We start from the raw sequence: 16,390 nt of genomic DNA, 5'->3' as shown, positions 1-16,390 counted from the left end.
ACTCAAATCATTTCAAATCTCATGCTATATTGGATGTATAGTGGGAAACACAAAAGAGTCAGAGGCTGTAGTATCATTTGTCATGTCGTAGTTGTACTGTTCTATCTGCCGAGTTCCAATGAATATGACAAAATTGAAGGGCAACTGAGTTGACTGATGAAAGTGTTTCCATAGCTCCCTGATGTTAACTGACAAAATATTAAACTTCAGATTTCCACCTAAGAAAAGCTAGGAAAACTGAGGATTTCTTCATCTATTAAATCCTTGAAGTTCCAATTGTCCATCCTAGGAGCAACAACTCTAATATGAAATAGTAAACATGAATTTGCATCTTGCCGTTTGTTGTGAGAAGGAAGAATACATTGCATCAGTAACACTTCCTGTGTATAGACTTCAGAAGCTTTGCATTTGATGAGGGTAAGTGAGGCCTATTAAATGCATATTAGTGTAATCTTCTATACATGATGACCATTTTTCGTGCATCTCTCCCTCTTACTACTATTTTGTATACTGAGTGACAGTGCTGTAAGATAATGAGACCAAAAAGGATTTCAAAGTCATTGTTGTAGATGTGCCTTGGGTCTAGTGCTCGTCTCTCTAAAAGAACGTGGATGAGCAAGATGAAATGGAATCCCTGACAGAAATTTTCCTCAAATGATAATACTTGGATTCATAATTTCTTTTGAAGTTTATGTGTTTTCAATTGAGATTGCAAGTCTTTACTTGTTCTGCAAGTTTAATCAGGTACATAATTGCTTACTTTGCAGGTAGCTGCTGGTGCAGCCTTGGGTTTTGTCATGGCTTATCTTATGCATGTCACAACATATTTCTCATCCTAGTGGAATGTTTTTATCATCTGGTAAATTGCTTTTCTTTGAAAGTTCAATTTTGGTTTGTTTCCAACATTGTTGAAGAGTGAAATGTTCATAATTAGTAGTTCGGAATTTACAAAGCCCATGTCTTGGTGCAGCTTGTCTTTAAATTAAGGGCATTGTTTTGAGAGGGTTCCAGATATATGCATGGAAATTGTATACTGTTCTAGTGCATTTGGATATTAAATAATGTTCCATGGTGTTTTGGGTTGGCAGCCAGAGGGCTATTTTTGGGGATGGCAGGGGGATTATCATACTACCATATATATATATATATATATATGAGAGAGAGAGAGAGACTAAAGCTGAAGCAGCTACTTTCGAAATAACAGAAATAAAAGCAACGACTGGAGTGGGGGAGTTAGAGTCGAAAAGAGGAATTCTCCCTTCTCTCATTCAGAACCGTGCATGAGACTTTCTTCTCGCACGGCTCCTAAGTGATAAAAAAAATTTGCAGAATCATTTGATTCTCTTTTTTTTATTACCTTCCTTGTGTATGTATAAGATTGAATATATTCAATTGATATAAAGAATAACTAATCCTTAACTTCATGAGGAATCCTTACTCAGTGGCTATTATAGTATGCAATATAGTATATAAATTGTAAATTATTTTTCTTATTATTATTTTTTTTAAAGTTCAGTTATGAAAGAGTTAAAAATAAAAAATAATACCATCTGATTTAAATCGTTCTGAATAGTCATGAGATGCGGGATTATCATACTACCATATATATATATATATATGTGAGAGAGAGAGAGAGAGAGAGAGAGAGAGAGAGAGAAGATTAATGAACATCATTAATATGACATACCAATGTTATAATGATGTGAGGAGATATCTGGAGAAGTTTGGATGGCAGTTGTGTTCCTAAAAGAAATTTTATGCTTGTATTTCTCGGATGAGACGACATTATACTAGATCATGGCATATACACGTTTAATGTCTTTTGCAACTGAAATTAATAGTTGACTGTAATACCATATCAAGATTTATGAAGCTTGAGACTTATTTTGGAATGGTGGAATCAGAAACCTGAATTATATCTGTTACACACACAAACACATATTGCAATAAAATTACCATTGTTGCCTCTTCTGCTTTCATGATTAATTTAATTACTGTTATGTTGCTGTCATAATATATTTATTGCTGTTGATATAATGCAGTTGCTTTATAGTGCTGTTATAATGCACTCATGATATATTTCACTCACTTTTTTTTGTTGAGTAACATGGATTGTTTTCTGCAAATGTACTAATATTGCCAATGTAATTTCACTTAGAATTATTCCCCCATAGAGAAGATATCATTCATAGAGAAGATATCATTCACAAAGGATTGTATGTCGAAAATTCTGCCTCTGAACAATTATCTTGAGAAGTCAGGTCCTGTAGTTACTCCCTTTGAGACTCTCTTCACCCAAAGATGTCTGTCGAACTCCCTCTAAATCTGATGTTAATCTTCCGATTTTCTAGTGATAAGTCAATACGTCCTCATGATGCATTGAAGAGTAGGCCCATCAAAATCATGCACTCACACGTGTATTTCTAGACTCCTCTTAGGTATCAATCTTCTAAGCTCCTGCATTGCCTTCGAAGAAGTGTCATACTCCCTCTTAGTGTAGAAGGTTACTCATAATCTCAATCATCAAAGATATTTCCTTCAAGAGCCCCACTTTATCAGCCTGATCACAACTTCTTTTAGAGCTACTGTCATAAGATTGAGTTTGCACAATTTTGGTAGCATGTGTACCAGCCTTCTTTTCCTGCAAAAACATCCTCAGACATGAAGGAAAAGATCAAGGCAAATATCTCTTCTAGTATGTATAGAACTACAAATATGAGAGATACTACAAAGAGTAGATAAATTTAATACTCAAGGATATGAATACGTATTTGCCCATGAGGGTCATGGAACATCTTCTTTCTAAAGATGGTTCGAGTGAGAATGAAACATTGGTTATTATTCCCCCCACAATGTAAAATTCCCACTCTTATATCATTGAAGGGGAATGTTAGACCACGATAGTCTTCAACTCAATCAAAATTCCCAGGGAATGTTAGACCACGATAGTCTTCAACTCTCTTCTTTTAATCTAATATTTATATCTGTATTAGATCCATACTCACATCTAGAAAAGTTCTTCCTTACATTCTATTTAATAGAAAAATAACTTTCTTCATTTACTCTTTCATACATAACACCTATATATATATATATATATAAAATTTCCTTATTTCTGATATATCTTTCTTAGTATACTTTTTCTGCTAATTCATTTCTGACATCTCTGTTCTTTTATTTTTATTTTTACTCTTCTCTTTACTCTATTTACTTGTCTTCACTTAACTCCAACTTTTCCTTATCACCGCTCATACACACCACTCTTAATTCTTCATTTCCCTTGTATGATTCAAATGACATATTTTTTTCTTTTCGTTATATCTTCAATTTCAAAGAGGTGTGATGTTTCAAAATGAAACATTGTTTCTCTTGCTAATGATATATTCATAATACATCTAATCGTGCCTTTTCATATTTTTATTATTATTTAAATCTTTCTCAACCAATCGACTCTCTTAACCAACATAATCGCAGCTCTATCCATAGTGATTAATATAGTTGTTTTAATAAAATTCTGACGTCTGACGTGCCTTAGGTTTGGACTTCATCTCTTTGTTTCTTCCTGAGCCTTATACGTAGCACACTTAGGTTTCTCGTTGTCCAAATAGTAATCATAGCCTCATCATCTTTGAACAAGAGACAGATACAAACTCCTTGTTCATCACTGCCGTAAATCTCCATGTACTGGCCGCACAATCTCTGACATATAGTAGCTCATTATCTTTTTCTCATGTATAACTTTGTTGCTACTTGTGAATCTGCTTTTTGATATAGTCGACCATTTCATTGTTTTCTCTTATCGCAGTTCTGTATGTGGTTCGCTAATTTGTCCACTCTATTTATTTTTGGCTATGCATATGCTGCGCACTCATTCACGAACTTTCTGCTTATGGTAATCACTCCATCATCTTGTTCAGACACATCTTCAATGTAATGTGAAATATGTGTTCAACAATTGATGTTGATGTGTTCTCTGCTATTTATAGGATTGATGTGATCATCATCATTTGTTTGATGCCTGACCACTAATATATAGGACCGTCTCTTAATACTTAGCTCCATATGTTGCTATACACAATGTTGTTATGATTTTATTCAAAATACTGTGTAGTTGTTGCTGTAAGAATATTGAACTGTAGGTGGACTTTGTATATTTTGATAAATTTCTATAATTACTCCCGATGGCTCTTGTTACAGCTCTGACTTCTGCTGCAATACATACTTCTGTGATATTTCTCCACTTATGTGCTTCATTCATGTTTCCTAATGCACAATGATGCTGATGAACCTCTTAAGTCAGACAGTGATACCTGTGATACATATGAACAAATATGTCAAAGTTGCTTTCGCTGCTAGTGGAGGATAATTTAGTTTCCAGTGTGACATGATGCATATAGGAGCTAAATTGCATCCCAAAATAGACATTTACGAACAAGACATGATATGCGTTGGGTAGTCTTAGGAGTAATGTTGTTAGTTGTACACATATCTTTGAGTAATATAAAAAAACAACTACAGTTCTAGTTTTGAGGCAACTTCAGAGCTTTGGTGATGTGATTGTAATAGGTGTTGTCTAACCACATTTCGGGACATATATGAAACCTCCAATAGATCCTTTGCGGCACCACAAAATCTCAATGTCGCACCAACTCCATTGTTTGAATATTTAGTGGGGAACACAGTTGCTCAATATGATTGATATATTGATTTCAATGCTTAGGCATAATCCTTTGTTACATAGAAGATATCAACAAGAAATTTGATGACTTAAAGATTTCAAGGCATCTATTTCAGAAGTAACACCTATGTGTTACTCATGAATATGTGATGGAAGACATTTACAGCAACAGGGCATACATGTCTCGCTGATACCAATCTCTAGTTTCCTCTCCCATGAATGATCGCTAGTAACAAGTCTGATTCCTATTCCTTTCATTTCCTATGAATGATAGCTAGTAACAAGCCTGATTCACAATCATTTCCTATTCCTTTCATATTAGTAGATTCGAATTCAATATATGCTTGTCCTCTCAATCTCTAGTAGTATTCTTCTTCCATTCATTATTCTTTCCCAAATTCTTGCATCTCAGAATAGTTCTTGCTCTGAGTATGTTAACCTTTCAGAAATGAAGCAAGTGTGCACAACAATGCACGCATCCACCTAAAAATCTCAAATTGAAATATCTCCAATAGATATTTACCCGATTTTTACCTCAAGATAATTTTCAGAACATAAACATACGAAGTTACATCATAAACCAATAATATAAACCGTAGATTCTTATAAAATACCTTGAAATGTGCTATTGCATTATACATCAGTAATACAATAACCAACATTTAAAAGTCTAATTTTAAACACAGTTTTAGAGGCAGATTGGAATACTAGGAAAGAACCTATAAACACATGCAAGACACCTGATGTGACGTCTCCACGGACGATTGGTTTGCATCCACTGTCTACTGGCACGAGGGTTTACGTCCTCAAGTTGGATGAAAGCTGAAGCTTTCCGAATAACTCTTTCAAGAGAGAGACTGCAATTTGAATCATAAACCAAACATATCGGAATGAAGGAGTCTCTTCTCCTTTTAATCCTCAAAGTTGTGACTCTTCGACTCCCTTCCTGTCTTTTCATCTTATCCCTCCTTTTCACTTTTAGCCCACTTCATAATATTAAATTGACATTTTATAAATTAATTCACACTCTCATAGTCGATTTTAATATTATATGAATATATCTTTAAATTTCCTAATGTCCCAAAAAGGGGACATTACAAATCTTCCCTCGAGATTGCTTTTCCTCAAGCAATCAGTACTAGGGTCCCATGTGAATCTGCAAGTAGCTCTGTAGCCTAACCTAAAAACAAATTCTGCCACATTGCGAAGCAAGCTGTCAAACTGCAACCCATCCATCAACCAGATCCTTGGTTCCATGTTAATCTATGAAGTATCGCTGCATCTCTAGGCTGTACAATTCTGATCATAATTGCATCCAGTCTCAAAATGTGTAGAACTACAACAAAATCCTCAAAATGCCATAGATACATATGGTCAACACCAGGATCCCAAACCCTGTTGTCATGACCAGCTGAAATGATGAGGTAGAAATGTATCAAGGAGCTATGTATAACCCAATAGATAGTGACGACCCAACCTAAATAGTCGATGTAAGAAACAAGCTGCTCAAAAGCTAAAAACAACACCATGGGCACATCAAATATCATACTGTCGTCATCAATCTAGAGAACCCCTAAGTACATAGATGCTATGAGTAAGAATGAAGCTGAAAAACCATTCTCTATGATTGAAACATAACTCTCATCAATACTCCACCAAGATCTATTCAATGGCTGACGTGTGAATTCCATCCAACTTCTATATGGGTTGAAATTGGGAACCATATTTGGGCTGGTCAAAGGATGAGCAACTGTAGTCAATTTACCACACCAATCCTATGACCAAGATTCACTGCTAGGAATTGTATTTGGATACAATATTCTTAAGTCAAGATCATCCTCTTCATGACAATCAAAAAGAGTTTCCTCGTTTATCTCAAGAAGGGGATTATTGAAAGTCCAATCAGCATCCACTTAAAACATGGGGTTCTCTACAAGCTGAATGTGATCTGAAATTTTGGTACTTGGTCTTTTGGGACAACTATTCAAGTCACAAGTCTGTTGAATGCTATCAAGTTTATCAATTACTTCTTGGAAAAACTCTACCTCTCTTTACCCTTATGCTTCTGAAAATGATTTGTGATCCTAACCTGATTTTCTGCTTCCTGAAGAGAAATCTGAGTATTATCCAATGCCTCATGAGCATACTTAAGCTCCCCATTGAGCTCAATAATCTCATTCCTGCCTTTATTCAACTGGTCAACATATATTCCTGCAACCTTAAGAATATAATCCCTAATGGAAAGCAAACATAAATAATCTGATTTCATAGATTCAAGGGCTGTTTTGACTACCTGCAAATCAGCAACAAGCCAATCTTCTTCAACTCCCTTTTGCCCCTTCCTATAGAGATCCTCAACCATTCGGTGAGTGCTGTCATAATGTACCAAGGATGCCACAACCATGTGTTCACTAAACTTAAGCTAGTTCTTTAAGGCATGCATCTTATTATTGTCATGTTGAAGCAGCTCATTGTCTTGCAGTGTCATCTTGGATTGTTCATCTAAATTTATATCATGTGTATAAGAAACATATGGTTCATCACACCTCTCAAAATCGTAGGTCTCCATTCCCTTGTTCCTTTGATTTGCATGCAAAGGCAAAAGTGTTGCGATGTTATCATTTGTACATAAAGGCTCATCATCCAAAGACTCCAACATGATATTACTTCGAGTACAACCGGCCTCATCAACATGTTTGTCAAAGCTAACCTCCAAATCAACAATGTAGAAACTTGTATGTTCCTTATCCATAGCTGGAATCATCTTATCTACATTATTCCCTGCGCTAGTCTGAATTTCTTTAGCCTCCTCTTCGTTATTACGATTCCCACAAACAGGATCGGGTGCACTAGTGTCCTCACATGTCGAGCAAATCTGTTCGTGCCTCATAGTGATTCCTTTAACTTGTAAACCCTTCAAGTTCTTCACTATCAGCTGCAAAACTTTCTTCAACACCAGATCATTGTAGGCTGTTGTAGGAGATGTTAATGGTATAATCTCATTGAGACAAGAAGCAATCACAAGGTTAACCCGTTTATTTGGATGCTCCATAAACTTGGGTGGACCAAGGTCACCATCGAAGGTTGTAAAGCCCAATTTGAGAGTCTACAATTTGCCTGCTCTACATTGGTCAAATATGTTTTGATCTCTTCCAATTTGAAGAGAACATTATTTGAAGATTCCATTTTTTCTAATTGCAACCCAAGTACGTATAGCCGACCAAAATCTTCCTTTTTCTACAGGTCTCTTAGCTGAGGGCCATTGAATGTATTATTAAGTTCCTCTGAAAAGATGCTGTTTTTCAAATCTTCCATTATTCTGTTTTCATAGGACCAAAAACTACCCCAATTTGATGCACACTTCCTCTGTAGATCGCTACTGTAATAACTTGTCTGAAATAAGCTTGCTTGCTGCCTTGAAATACTATTAATAATGTTGATCAATGCAAAAATTTGAATCAAACTATTTTGAATTAATTTTCACAAATAGCTGGAGTAGTTATATCAGACAGTAAAGTTGGAATGCAAAACATAAATATATATTGATTCTTCTTGGATCAAGTGCTCAAAGAGGCCAATAGAGAGTTCCTGTAGCTGGTAGTTCAATCGTTCACAAATTCTTGCCACAACTGTGAAGTCCTGTAGTCAGTGATTCCTTGTGCAGTTTTCACCCTGTTGGACATGTGATTTTACCTGAGATTTTGTTTGGACTTCAGTGTTTATTTAATGGTGGAAATTTCTTCCCTTCACACAACCTTTATGTTAATTTCCTTCCAGCTATCTTCAACTGTACACTATGTCCCCAAATGAGCATTGATGGCTTCTAGTGCCTCCAACTTACACTCGTAGACTTTACAAAGCCAACCCTGATCTCCAGGGGGAATATTTTCAGTAGCTAAAGGTCGATCCAAACAGTTTTTGATGAAAGCCACGGTTGCAAGCTCCATCACGTAATATTATGTCATTGTTTGGGCAAGTATCTTGTGTTTCGCATTTTGCACAAAAATATGTTCATGAAATACACTTCTTTCTAGATCAACAATAGCATCAACAATATGTCCTTCTGAGCCTTACAAATCAAGCTGATGCACAACTTCATGAATTCCAAGCTTGTATTTTAGAATTTGGCTTTCAGCCCTTTGCAACTCCTTTGGCCTGATTTTTTTCCCGACTGTACGCACACATGTGAAGTGATGATGAAGACCACAACCAAGATAGCCTTACTTCCTTAGTAGCTACGCGACTTAATTCATTCTATCTGCACATTCCTGTTAATTCTCTGCAAAAGACTTTCTCTTCATCAATACACGACAAAAAGTAACGCACGCAATTATCAGAGTGTCATGCGACTCAAATGCATCCACTAAAGAGCCGTTACTTCCTCTCGAGCGTTATCTTTCTTCTAGGTGTCATCCAATGTTGGTTGTATTAACTGATTGCCAGTCTTGATACTTGAATGCTAATTTGGACTCTATATGCCAGCCTCCATAAATCAAATTGACTATTACTCTTCTTACTAGCACTCATAGATAATTTGTCTTTACCTCACGACAAAGGCTCCCATGGTAACGTTCCTCCAGATGTGAATTGTAACATTTTTGCTTTAGAAAGAACACATGTGCAACCCGAATGCAACAATTTGCCCATTATTTGCTCAAGGAACAACACACTATGATCATATAGTTTTGGTTTCTTGTAACATCCAAGACCAAATAGAGTATGGTTCATAGCAAACTTCTGAGCTTCTGACTCACGCCTTTAGCAACCTACTCGGTTTTGTGTTTCATCAGAAACAATTCCTCTTCTTTGTTGGCTCTTGTAAATAGTCTCTTTTTATACCAAAATAGCTCCTTTACGACAATTAAATTTGAAGTTCTTTTGTGCACCCAACAAACCACTTCTAAGAAATTGGGGTCGTCATGTATTAAGTTCAACTCTAAATTGCTTGAGTACTGTCAAACTTCATTCCCGCTTGAACCCAAAATCTCTGCAAATCCCAAATTTGTTCTTTTGAACACTCAAGTTTGACGGTTCTAGATAACTCCGATGGTAGCTGGAAGGTGCAATGATAACAGACGGCTATACCAATCGCCTAGTCTTCCCATGGCAATTGCGGATATGCAAGACTCTTGCACTACAGTTGCCTGAGCATTCTGTTGTTCTTGTCTGCCCTTGACACGTGACTCTCAACATACCTCCTGCGATTGTTCCTCTGGTTAAAACATCTGAAGTTAAATCTTCTCCCAATTATAATGTTGGAAATAAATATTTTCACTAACCGCAAATCTAGTCTCTGTCAAAGGTATTCCAAGTTTATAGTCGGAATATGGAATATGAATAGTCTTTCTTGTATTGAAGCCGATATAACGATAGTTCAAGAAACATTCAGTTTCCTCGGTGATTGCATCCCACAATAATCTCATCGAGACCCGACCATTCACATTAACTTCTTTCTTCAGAAAACTTCAATATTCAAATAATGATACTCGACCTTTAGATGCCAAAACAAATTTTGAAAAATCTAAATAATTCATCTCTACAATGTTCAAATATTCGAACCAATGTATTTCTTCACTAGATAAGCCAATGTAATTTATATCTGCAATATTTTGTCTTTGAATCCACTGTATTTCTCCAACCGGATTTGAAACAATCCTTCAAAACTCTGACAAGAATTAATCTTCAAGTATATTTAAGCCAAAGTCTGAAAAACCACTATTTTTGAAACATTAAACCATTATAAATTGTTTTTAATAGAGACTTCTAAAGTTTAATATCCCTTGGAAAATTCTCTTTCAAATACTTCTTAACTTTGTTTTTAATAAAACCTTTCTGTAACAACCTCAGAGAAAACCTCACATTTTCAGAAAGTTCCATTTATCTGAAAACTTCAGGCAAAGGAAGCAACTCCTTTGAATGTTACCACCCATACTTAATCATTACCAGTGTTCCACTTCAATTATTGCAGTTATCCAGAGATACTACTAACATTTCTCACAACCTCATGAGATAATGTTTTATCTAGAACGGTAATTTCTTTCTGACAAAACCCTCCTGATAAAATCTTCTGCGAAATTATTTTGGTAAAGCTTCATAGGTTGGCAGGAAAACCTTGCTTTGATACCACTGAAATATCCCCAATAGATATTAACCTGATTTTTACCTCAAGATAATTTTCAGAACATAAACATATGAAGTTACATCATAAACCAATAAAATAAAACCGTAGATTCTCATAAAATACCTTGAAATGTGCTATTGCATTATACATGAGCAATACAATAACCAACATTCAAAAGTCAAATCTTAAACATAGTTTTACAGTTAGATTGGAATACTAGGAAAGAACCTGTAAGCACACGTGAGACACCTGATGTGACAGTCTCCATGGACAATGGGTTTGTGTCCATTGTCTACCAGCACGAGGGTTTACATCCTCACGCTGGATGAAAGCTGAAGCTTTCCGAATAACTCTTTCAAGAGAGAGACTAAAATCTGAATCATAAACCAAGCATATCGGAATGAATGAGTCTCTTCTCCTTTTAATCCTCAAAGCTGTGACTCTTCGACTCCCTTCCTATCTTTTCATCTTATCCCTCCTTGTCACTTTTAGCCCACTCCATAATATTAAATTGACCTTTTATAAATTTAATTCACACTCTCATAGTCAATTTTAATATTATGTGAATATGTCTTTAAATTTCCTAATGTCCCAAAAAGGGGACATTACACAAATATCTCCCATGGTCACAGTTTAGACATCAGCAAGTGATCATTTTGTTGTTGTATCAAAGTAATAATCCTCATCTGAAAGCACAGCTACAATGTAGCTAGTAATCCAAGAGAAATTGTTTCAAGTCATCTCTAACCACCATCTATACATGAAGAGACTCATTTTCCTTTCTTATGTGACACCGCATGCAACACAAAGATGTATGTTTGCACCAAGAACGCTTGACACAATTGAAATGACAAGGATGGAATATAAATATCAGCTCACAAGTTCAATAGACTATAATTTCCTGAGTATTTTCCTAAGCTCCTTGCCAAGCATTTAGAAATTTTAAACTCCCACTTGACAATCATCGATAAGAATTCAACAAGTCAAGTCTTTGAGCCAACCTTGTTATCTTATCTCACATGATCCATAAGAATTGATGTTGATGTTTCTGCTCTTCCTAAGGTTGTAGTTATCTTTTCTAACCCACATCCTCATTGCATTTTTCCGAAGTTCAGATTCAATTCATGCCTATGGCGTTTTGATACCAAGAACAATTATTTTCTACTTCACTTGGTAAGATGTATATGGCGGATTTTCTATTTATGGTCTGTGGAAATTCAAAATAGCATTTTATGAATATCATTGAGTTTTATTATAGTGGAGAGCGATTCCTGTGATTCCTTGTCTGTCTCAATCTTTTGATCGGATATTTGATCACTTTTGTGCAGTGCAAACACAACAAACGAAAGGATATTTTCAACCTGTAATATCTCCGATAGTTCCCAAGATAAATTTAATTTTCCTATCATAGCTTGTGCCTAAAAAACATCTATGGTATAAGGAGATGCATGATACTTTGAATTGTAATGAAGAATTTGTAAAACAAGCTGCTTCGTTACATTTGCAACCTGTCTCTAATACCATGTTGAGTAACTTGGATCATTTTCTGCAAATGTACTAATGTTGCCAATGTAATTGATATTTTCCAAATGCAGATTTGAAGACTCATAAATATGAGGAGACATGTGTCTATAGTTAATCTTCATTAGTTAATAAACTCTGCATTCACCGGCCAATAATCGATCGGCTGTTTGGGCATCCATTCCATACGTAACATTGCCTCCAAAGTGTTGCTGGTCAGATGACTGCCCATTATTGATTCGGCCAACCGCGATAGAATAGTAGGCCCTATAGAATGGTAGGGCCCCCTATAGAATGGTGGGGAACCAGATCGGGATTGGCCTACCAAATAGAGGGTGTCTGGTCAGATGACTGCCCCTATTATTTCTTCGGTTGACCAAACTGCCCTACTTAGATTCTCTATGTAACATGCCCTGCCTAACCTACCCTGCAATAATCGCCTCTGCCCATGCCTATATATATATATATGTTACATATGCTTTTTTATATTATTAATATATTAACTAATGATGATTAACTATAGAGACATGTCTCCTCTCATATTTATGAGTCTTCAAATCTGCATTTGGAAAATATTAATTACATTGGCAATATTAGTACATTTGCAAAAAACAATTCATGTTAACATTTTTGATGTTACAAATAATTTCTTTTTGAAACATTATGAATGTTGCTTTTTCGGGCAACCCTCATGATGATTTGAGGGAAGTCTGAGACATCCCCAGCTGTGTTGGAGACAGCCAGGCGTCTCCTATGTTTTTTCCATTTCCCTGATTTTAGGGAAGCATTCAGAGATGTTTCCACATTTTCTTTGTTTTATTTTTTATATTTTTTCATTTCAAATATTATTACTCAAATTCATTGAATGCTTTTGTTGCAAACAAAACAACAATATATCAACAAAAAAATGTCCTCGTAATTAAAAAAATTAAATGATTAAAAATGAACATGTGTTCATCTGTGATACCCACTCTGAATGTTTCATGATAAATATACATGTATATAATATATATTTACTGTTTCTTTTTGCAGGCCATCTTTTGGAAAGGACATTGAACATGTGATTTTTGTGTACTGTTCTTTTTGAACTAAATAATCTAATACAGAGAGATTGGAAAATTTATAGGAAGCTTTATTAGTGCCAGGACTGCAAAGTGGTTCCATTAATATTCCAAGAAATTAATGAAAACAAACATTACTTTTATATTAAGAAGTCTGGATTGTCTGGAGTCTTATAAGTACTCATGTCTATAGGACACCATTAGCATCAATGGAAACTATATTAAGATTTGGCCTTAAATGTTTTAAATGAGAATAAAAGATTAAAAAAGCATTGACATAGTTTAACGATGGCCTATAACGGCCTTGGGGGTGAACTGTCCTAATGCCCACCAGTTTTCTTCCAAGAATATTTGTAATTTAAAACAGGAACATAATTCTGCTATCTTGCTGCATGCTTAATCCTATGCATGTAGCAACTCTTACTTGCAAAATTGAAGAATTTATATTATATTTCTTTAATCCAATTTGAAGGTAATATTTTCTTACATCATTTGTGAGATTTACTTTGTCCTTGAATGATTTATTTTATTCTATTTGTTGTAAATGGTCAGTGGGATACATGTTTTGCATTAGCTGGATCATAGTCTGCAAGAAGTTTAGATGAAACTTGTGCAAATCCTGCTCAACTCTCATGTTTTCATCACCAAAACCATTGGAGAAGGAAAAGATCATACTCACAATCAAGTTTTTACATGCTAACAATAGTCAACATTCTGGTTTTATAAAAGTACATAATTATTGAATTGGCAATTTTTTGTTTTAATTTAAACTCTGATGTTGTGCAGGACTGAAATATATAGATACTAGGAGTTAGGATAAGTATTGGCACAGCTTTGAAAAATGGTGGAGAAAGCAAATATCATCGATCTATCTAGCATTACCTTAGAAACATAAATTGGGCAAATTTACAGTTAATTCTAAAAGGTGAAATTCCCGACTTTTTACACTAAACAAATTTCATTAAAATTGTTGGCTGCCTTCTCGACCGATTTCCCCTTATGTGGATATTTTCAGTTAAAACTTTTCAAGATCAATATGACGTAGTTCACCTACCCATGTAATAGCATTGTTTTTAGTCTTCAAACCCACAGATGTTTGCAAATTTCTCCAGTATGCTATGGCAACTTAACAGCATGATTTTATTTCCACTCTAGGTTTGCTGCAATGTTATTTTCATGTTGCTGCTACTGACTACTTATTTTCTAGTCTACACTATTCAACCGGTTCTTGATAGTTTGCTACAGATATTAATGAATATTTGTAAACTAATCTGTAAGCTGTTTTTGGATTCAATTGTGTCCTAAAGTTTTCACATCAATGTTTTGGATCACACTCCGTGGTCTTTCATCAGAATGATAATGATAGAGTTAAAGGAGTGTGATCCCAAATATTAATACAAAAACATTCATACCATCTAATCCAGAAACAAGTTACAGAGTATGTCATGGATTGTGGAAATTTGCTTGATCTTATTTGTAAGCTTTCAATGCTTTTTAAAATTTGAACTTTATGAAATGCTTCGCAGATTTCTCGGTTCTCTTTTTGAATCTTTATAGACTGTTTATATAGGTGCAGTTATTTGTTTCCGGTAATTTTTTTTTGCATAGATAGATCTTCTCATTACTTGACGTCTATAGAAATGCAGCTATATGAATAAATAAAAATGAGATCTAATTAATATTATGTAAATTGTGTTTGATTCATCCAGCAATATATGTATCATCCAGCAATATATGTATGAATTATTTATCCTTCTTTTCCTCCACAAGCATTAGCTTCATAAATGATGTGAGACTGATCTGAAGTTGACGGAGGCAAACCGACAATTTCCAGTCCAACAAACATACAAAAACCAATGTCAAGTCACATCAGGAAGCTCAGTTACTTTGATATCCTTAAATGGATATAGAGTTATGTTAATTGGAAAGTAATATTGTTAGAAAAAAATTACCACCGAGGAAGTCCAGATTAAATGAAGTTACAAATTTACAAACACATCACAGGCAACTAAAATTTAGAATCAAAATTCTCGATTGAAGTAGTCCTTGATGCTTTTTCTTGCATTCTTGCTACGAAAGATATTATCAAAAGAGCTGTGAGGTAAAACTTGACAATATAGCTAGGTCACTTGGATCCCTGCGTCACTTGATTTTGGTCCCAAAATCGCTTCTACTGAGAGAGAGGATTGCCTGCTGATTTTGGCAAACTACTGCATGATAGCAGCAAATATTTCTATTATTATTCTACAATTATAATGGCTGACATAGGTAACATGATCGGCAATATCAGCCAACAGAGCTCTGGATTGAATGCTAATATTTCAGACTTAGTTTAACAACGAAAATTGTACATATTTAAACGCTCTCGCCAGTTGCTACTGTATTTAACCTTGTTCTATCAGCCATGTAGGTTTTAAAATTCAGTGACAAACTAATTGCACCATTGGCGCTAACCAATATAACATCCTGGAACCAAAATGACAAAACAGATAAAAGAAAGTTTTGTTGTTGCATAAAAAACCTGCTTAGCACTCTAGAACCCTTCCAGAAAAGCATTATTTTGGGTGACCTCCCGGGAAATTCCAGGTGCTTCACCTCTGTGAGCATCAGCTAGATCCAATGAGTGCTAAGTGTTCCGTTTATTATCACGAGAGATGGATTCATGCGAATCACTACTCATGAAACATGGGTCAATGAGTTTGACTCAAAAACTACACAATTAAATCATGATAGCAATATCACAATCCCTTAAGGAACTTGACTTACCAAAAGCCACAGATGTATCATTCTATGACATTGGCTAAGTTCTAGACAAAATACATCAAAGACAAAAAATAGTCAAACTTTTTTTTTTTACCAATTTCACGAAAACACACTGATTTTTTCTCAATATTATTTCTTCGAATGGGTTTGTCTTTACTCTAATAAAGATAGTAAGAATCTTTGGTCTTTTATTCTCCCCCATGTTCTATGCGACATTTAGGAGGAGAGAAATAATAGGATTTTCAG

General features: G+C 35.1%; 1 protein-coding gene across 4 annotated transcripts in view; it reads left to right on the top strand.

Moving 5' to 3' along the window:
* LOC149552343 (uncharacterized) overlaps positions 1–14,822 on the top strand; it is a 61,102-nt gene extending 46,280 nt beyond the window's left edge. The window contains exons 5-6 of one of the 4 annotated variants that reach the window (XM_089787876.1): positions 768–859; positions 14,168–14,822. In XM_089787876.1, the coding sequence (XP_089644002.1) occupies positions 768–839 (72 nt within the window). In that variant the 3' untranslated portion in view covers positions 840–859; positions 14,168–14,822. Of the gene's footprint in view, positions 1–767; positions 860–1,088; positions 1,425–13,352; positions 13,868–14,167 lie in introns of those variants that run through there. The other 3 variants (XM_089787877.1, XM_089787878.1, XM_089787879.1) reach the window with 3 other exon arrangements.
* Positions 14,823–16,390: the final 1,568 nt, after the last annotated feature.

Source organism: Cupressus sempervirens, chromosome 6 (assembly GCF_028749045.1).
Source record: "Cupressus sempervirens isolate cs-2001-9-10 chromosome 6, ASM2874904v1, whole genome shotgun sequence".
Lineage (NCBI taxonomy): Eukaryota > Viridiplantae > Streptophyta > Pinopsida > Cupressales > Cupressaceae > Cupressus > Cupressus sempervirens.
This window is presented reverse-complemented; position numbering and strand designations above follow the sequence as displayed.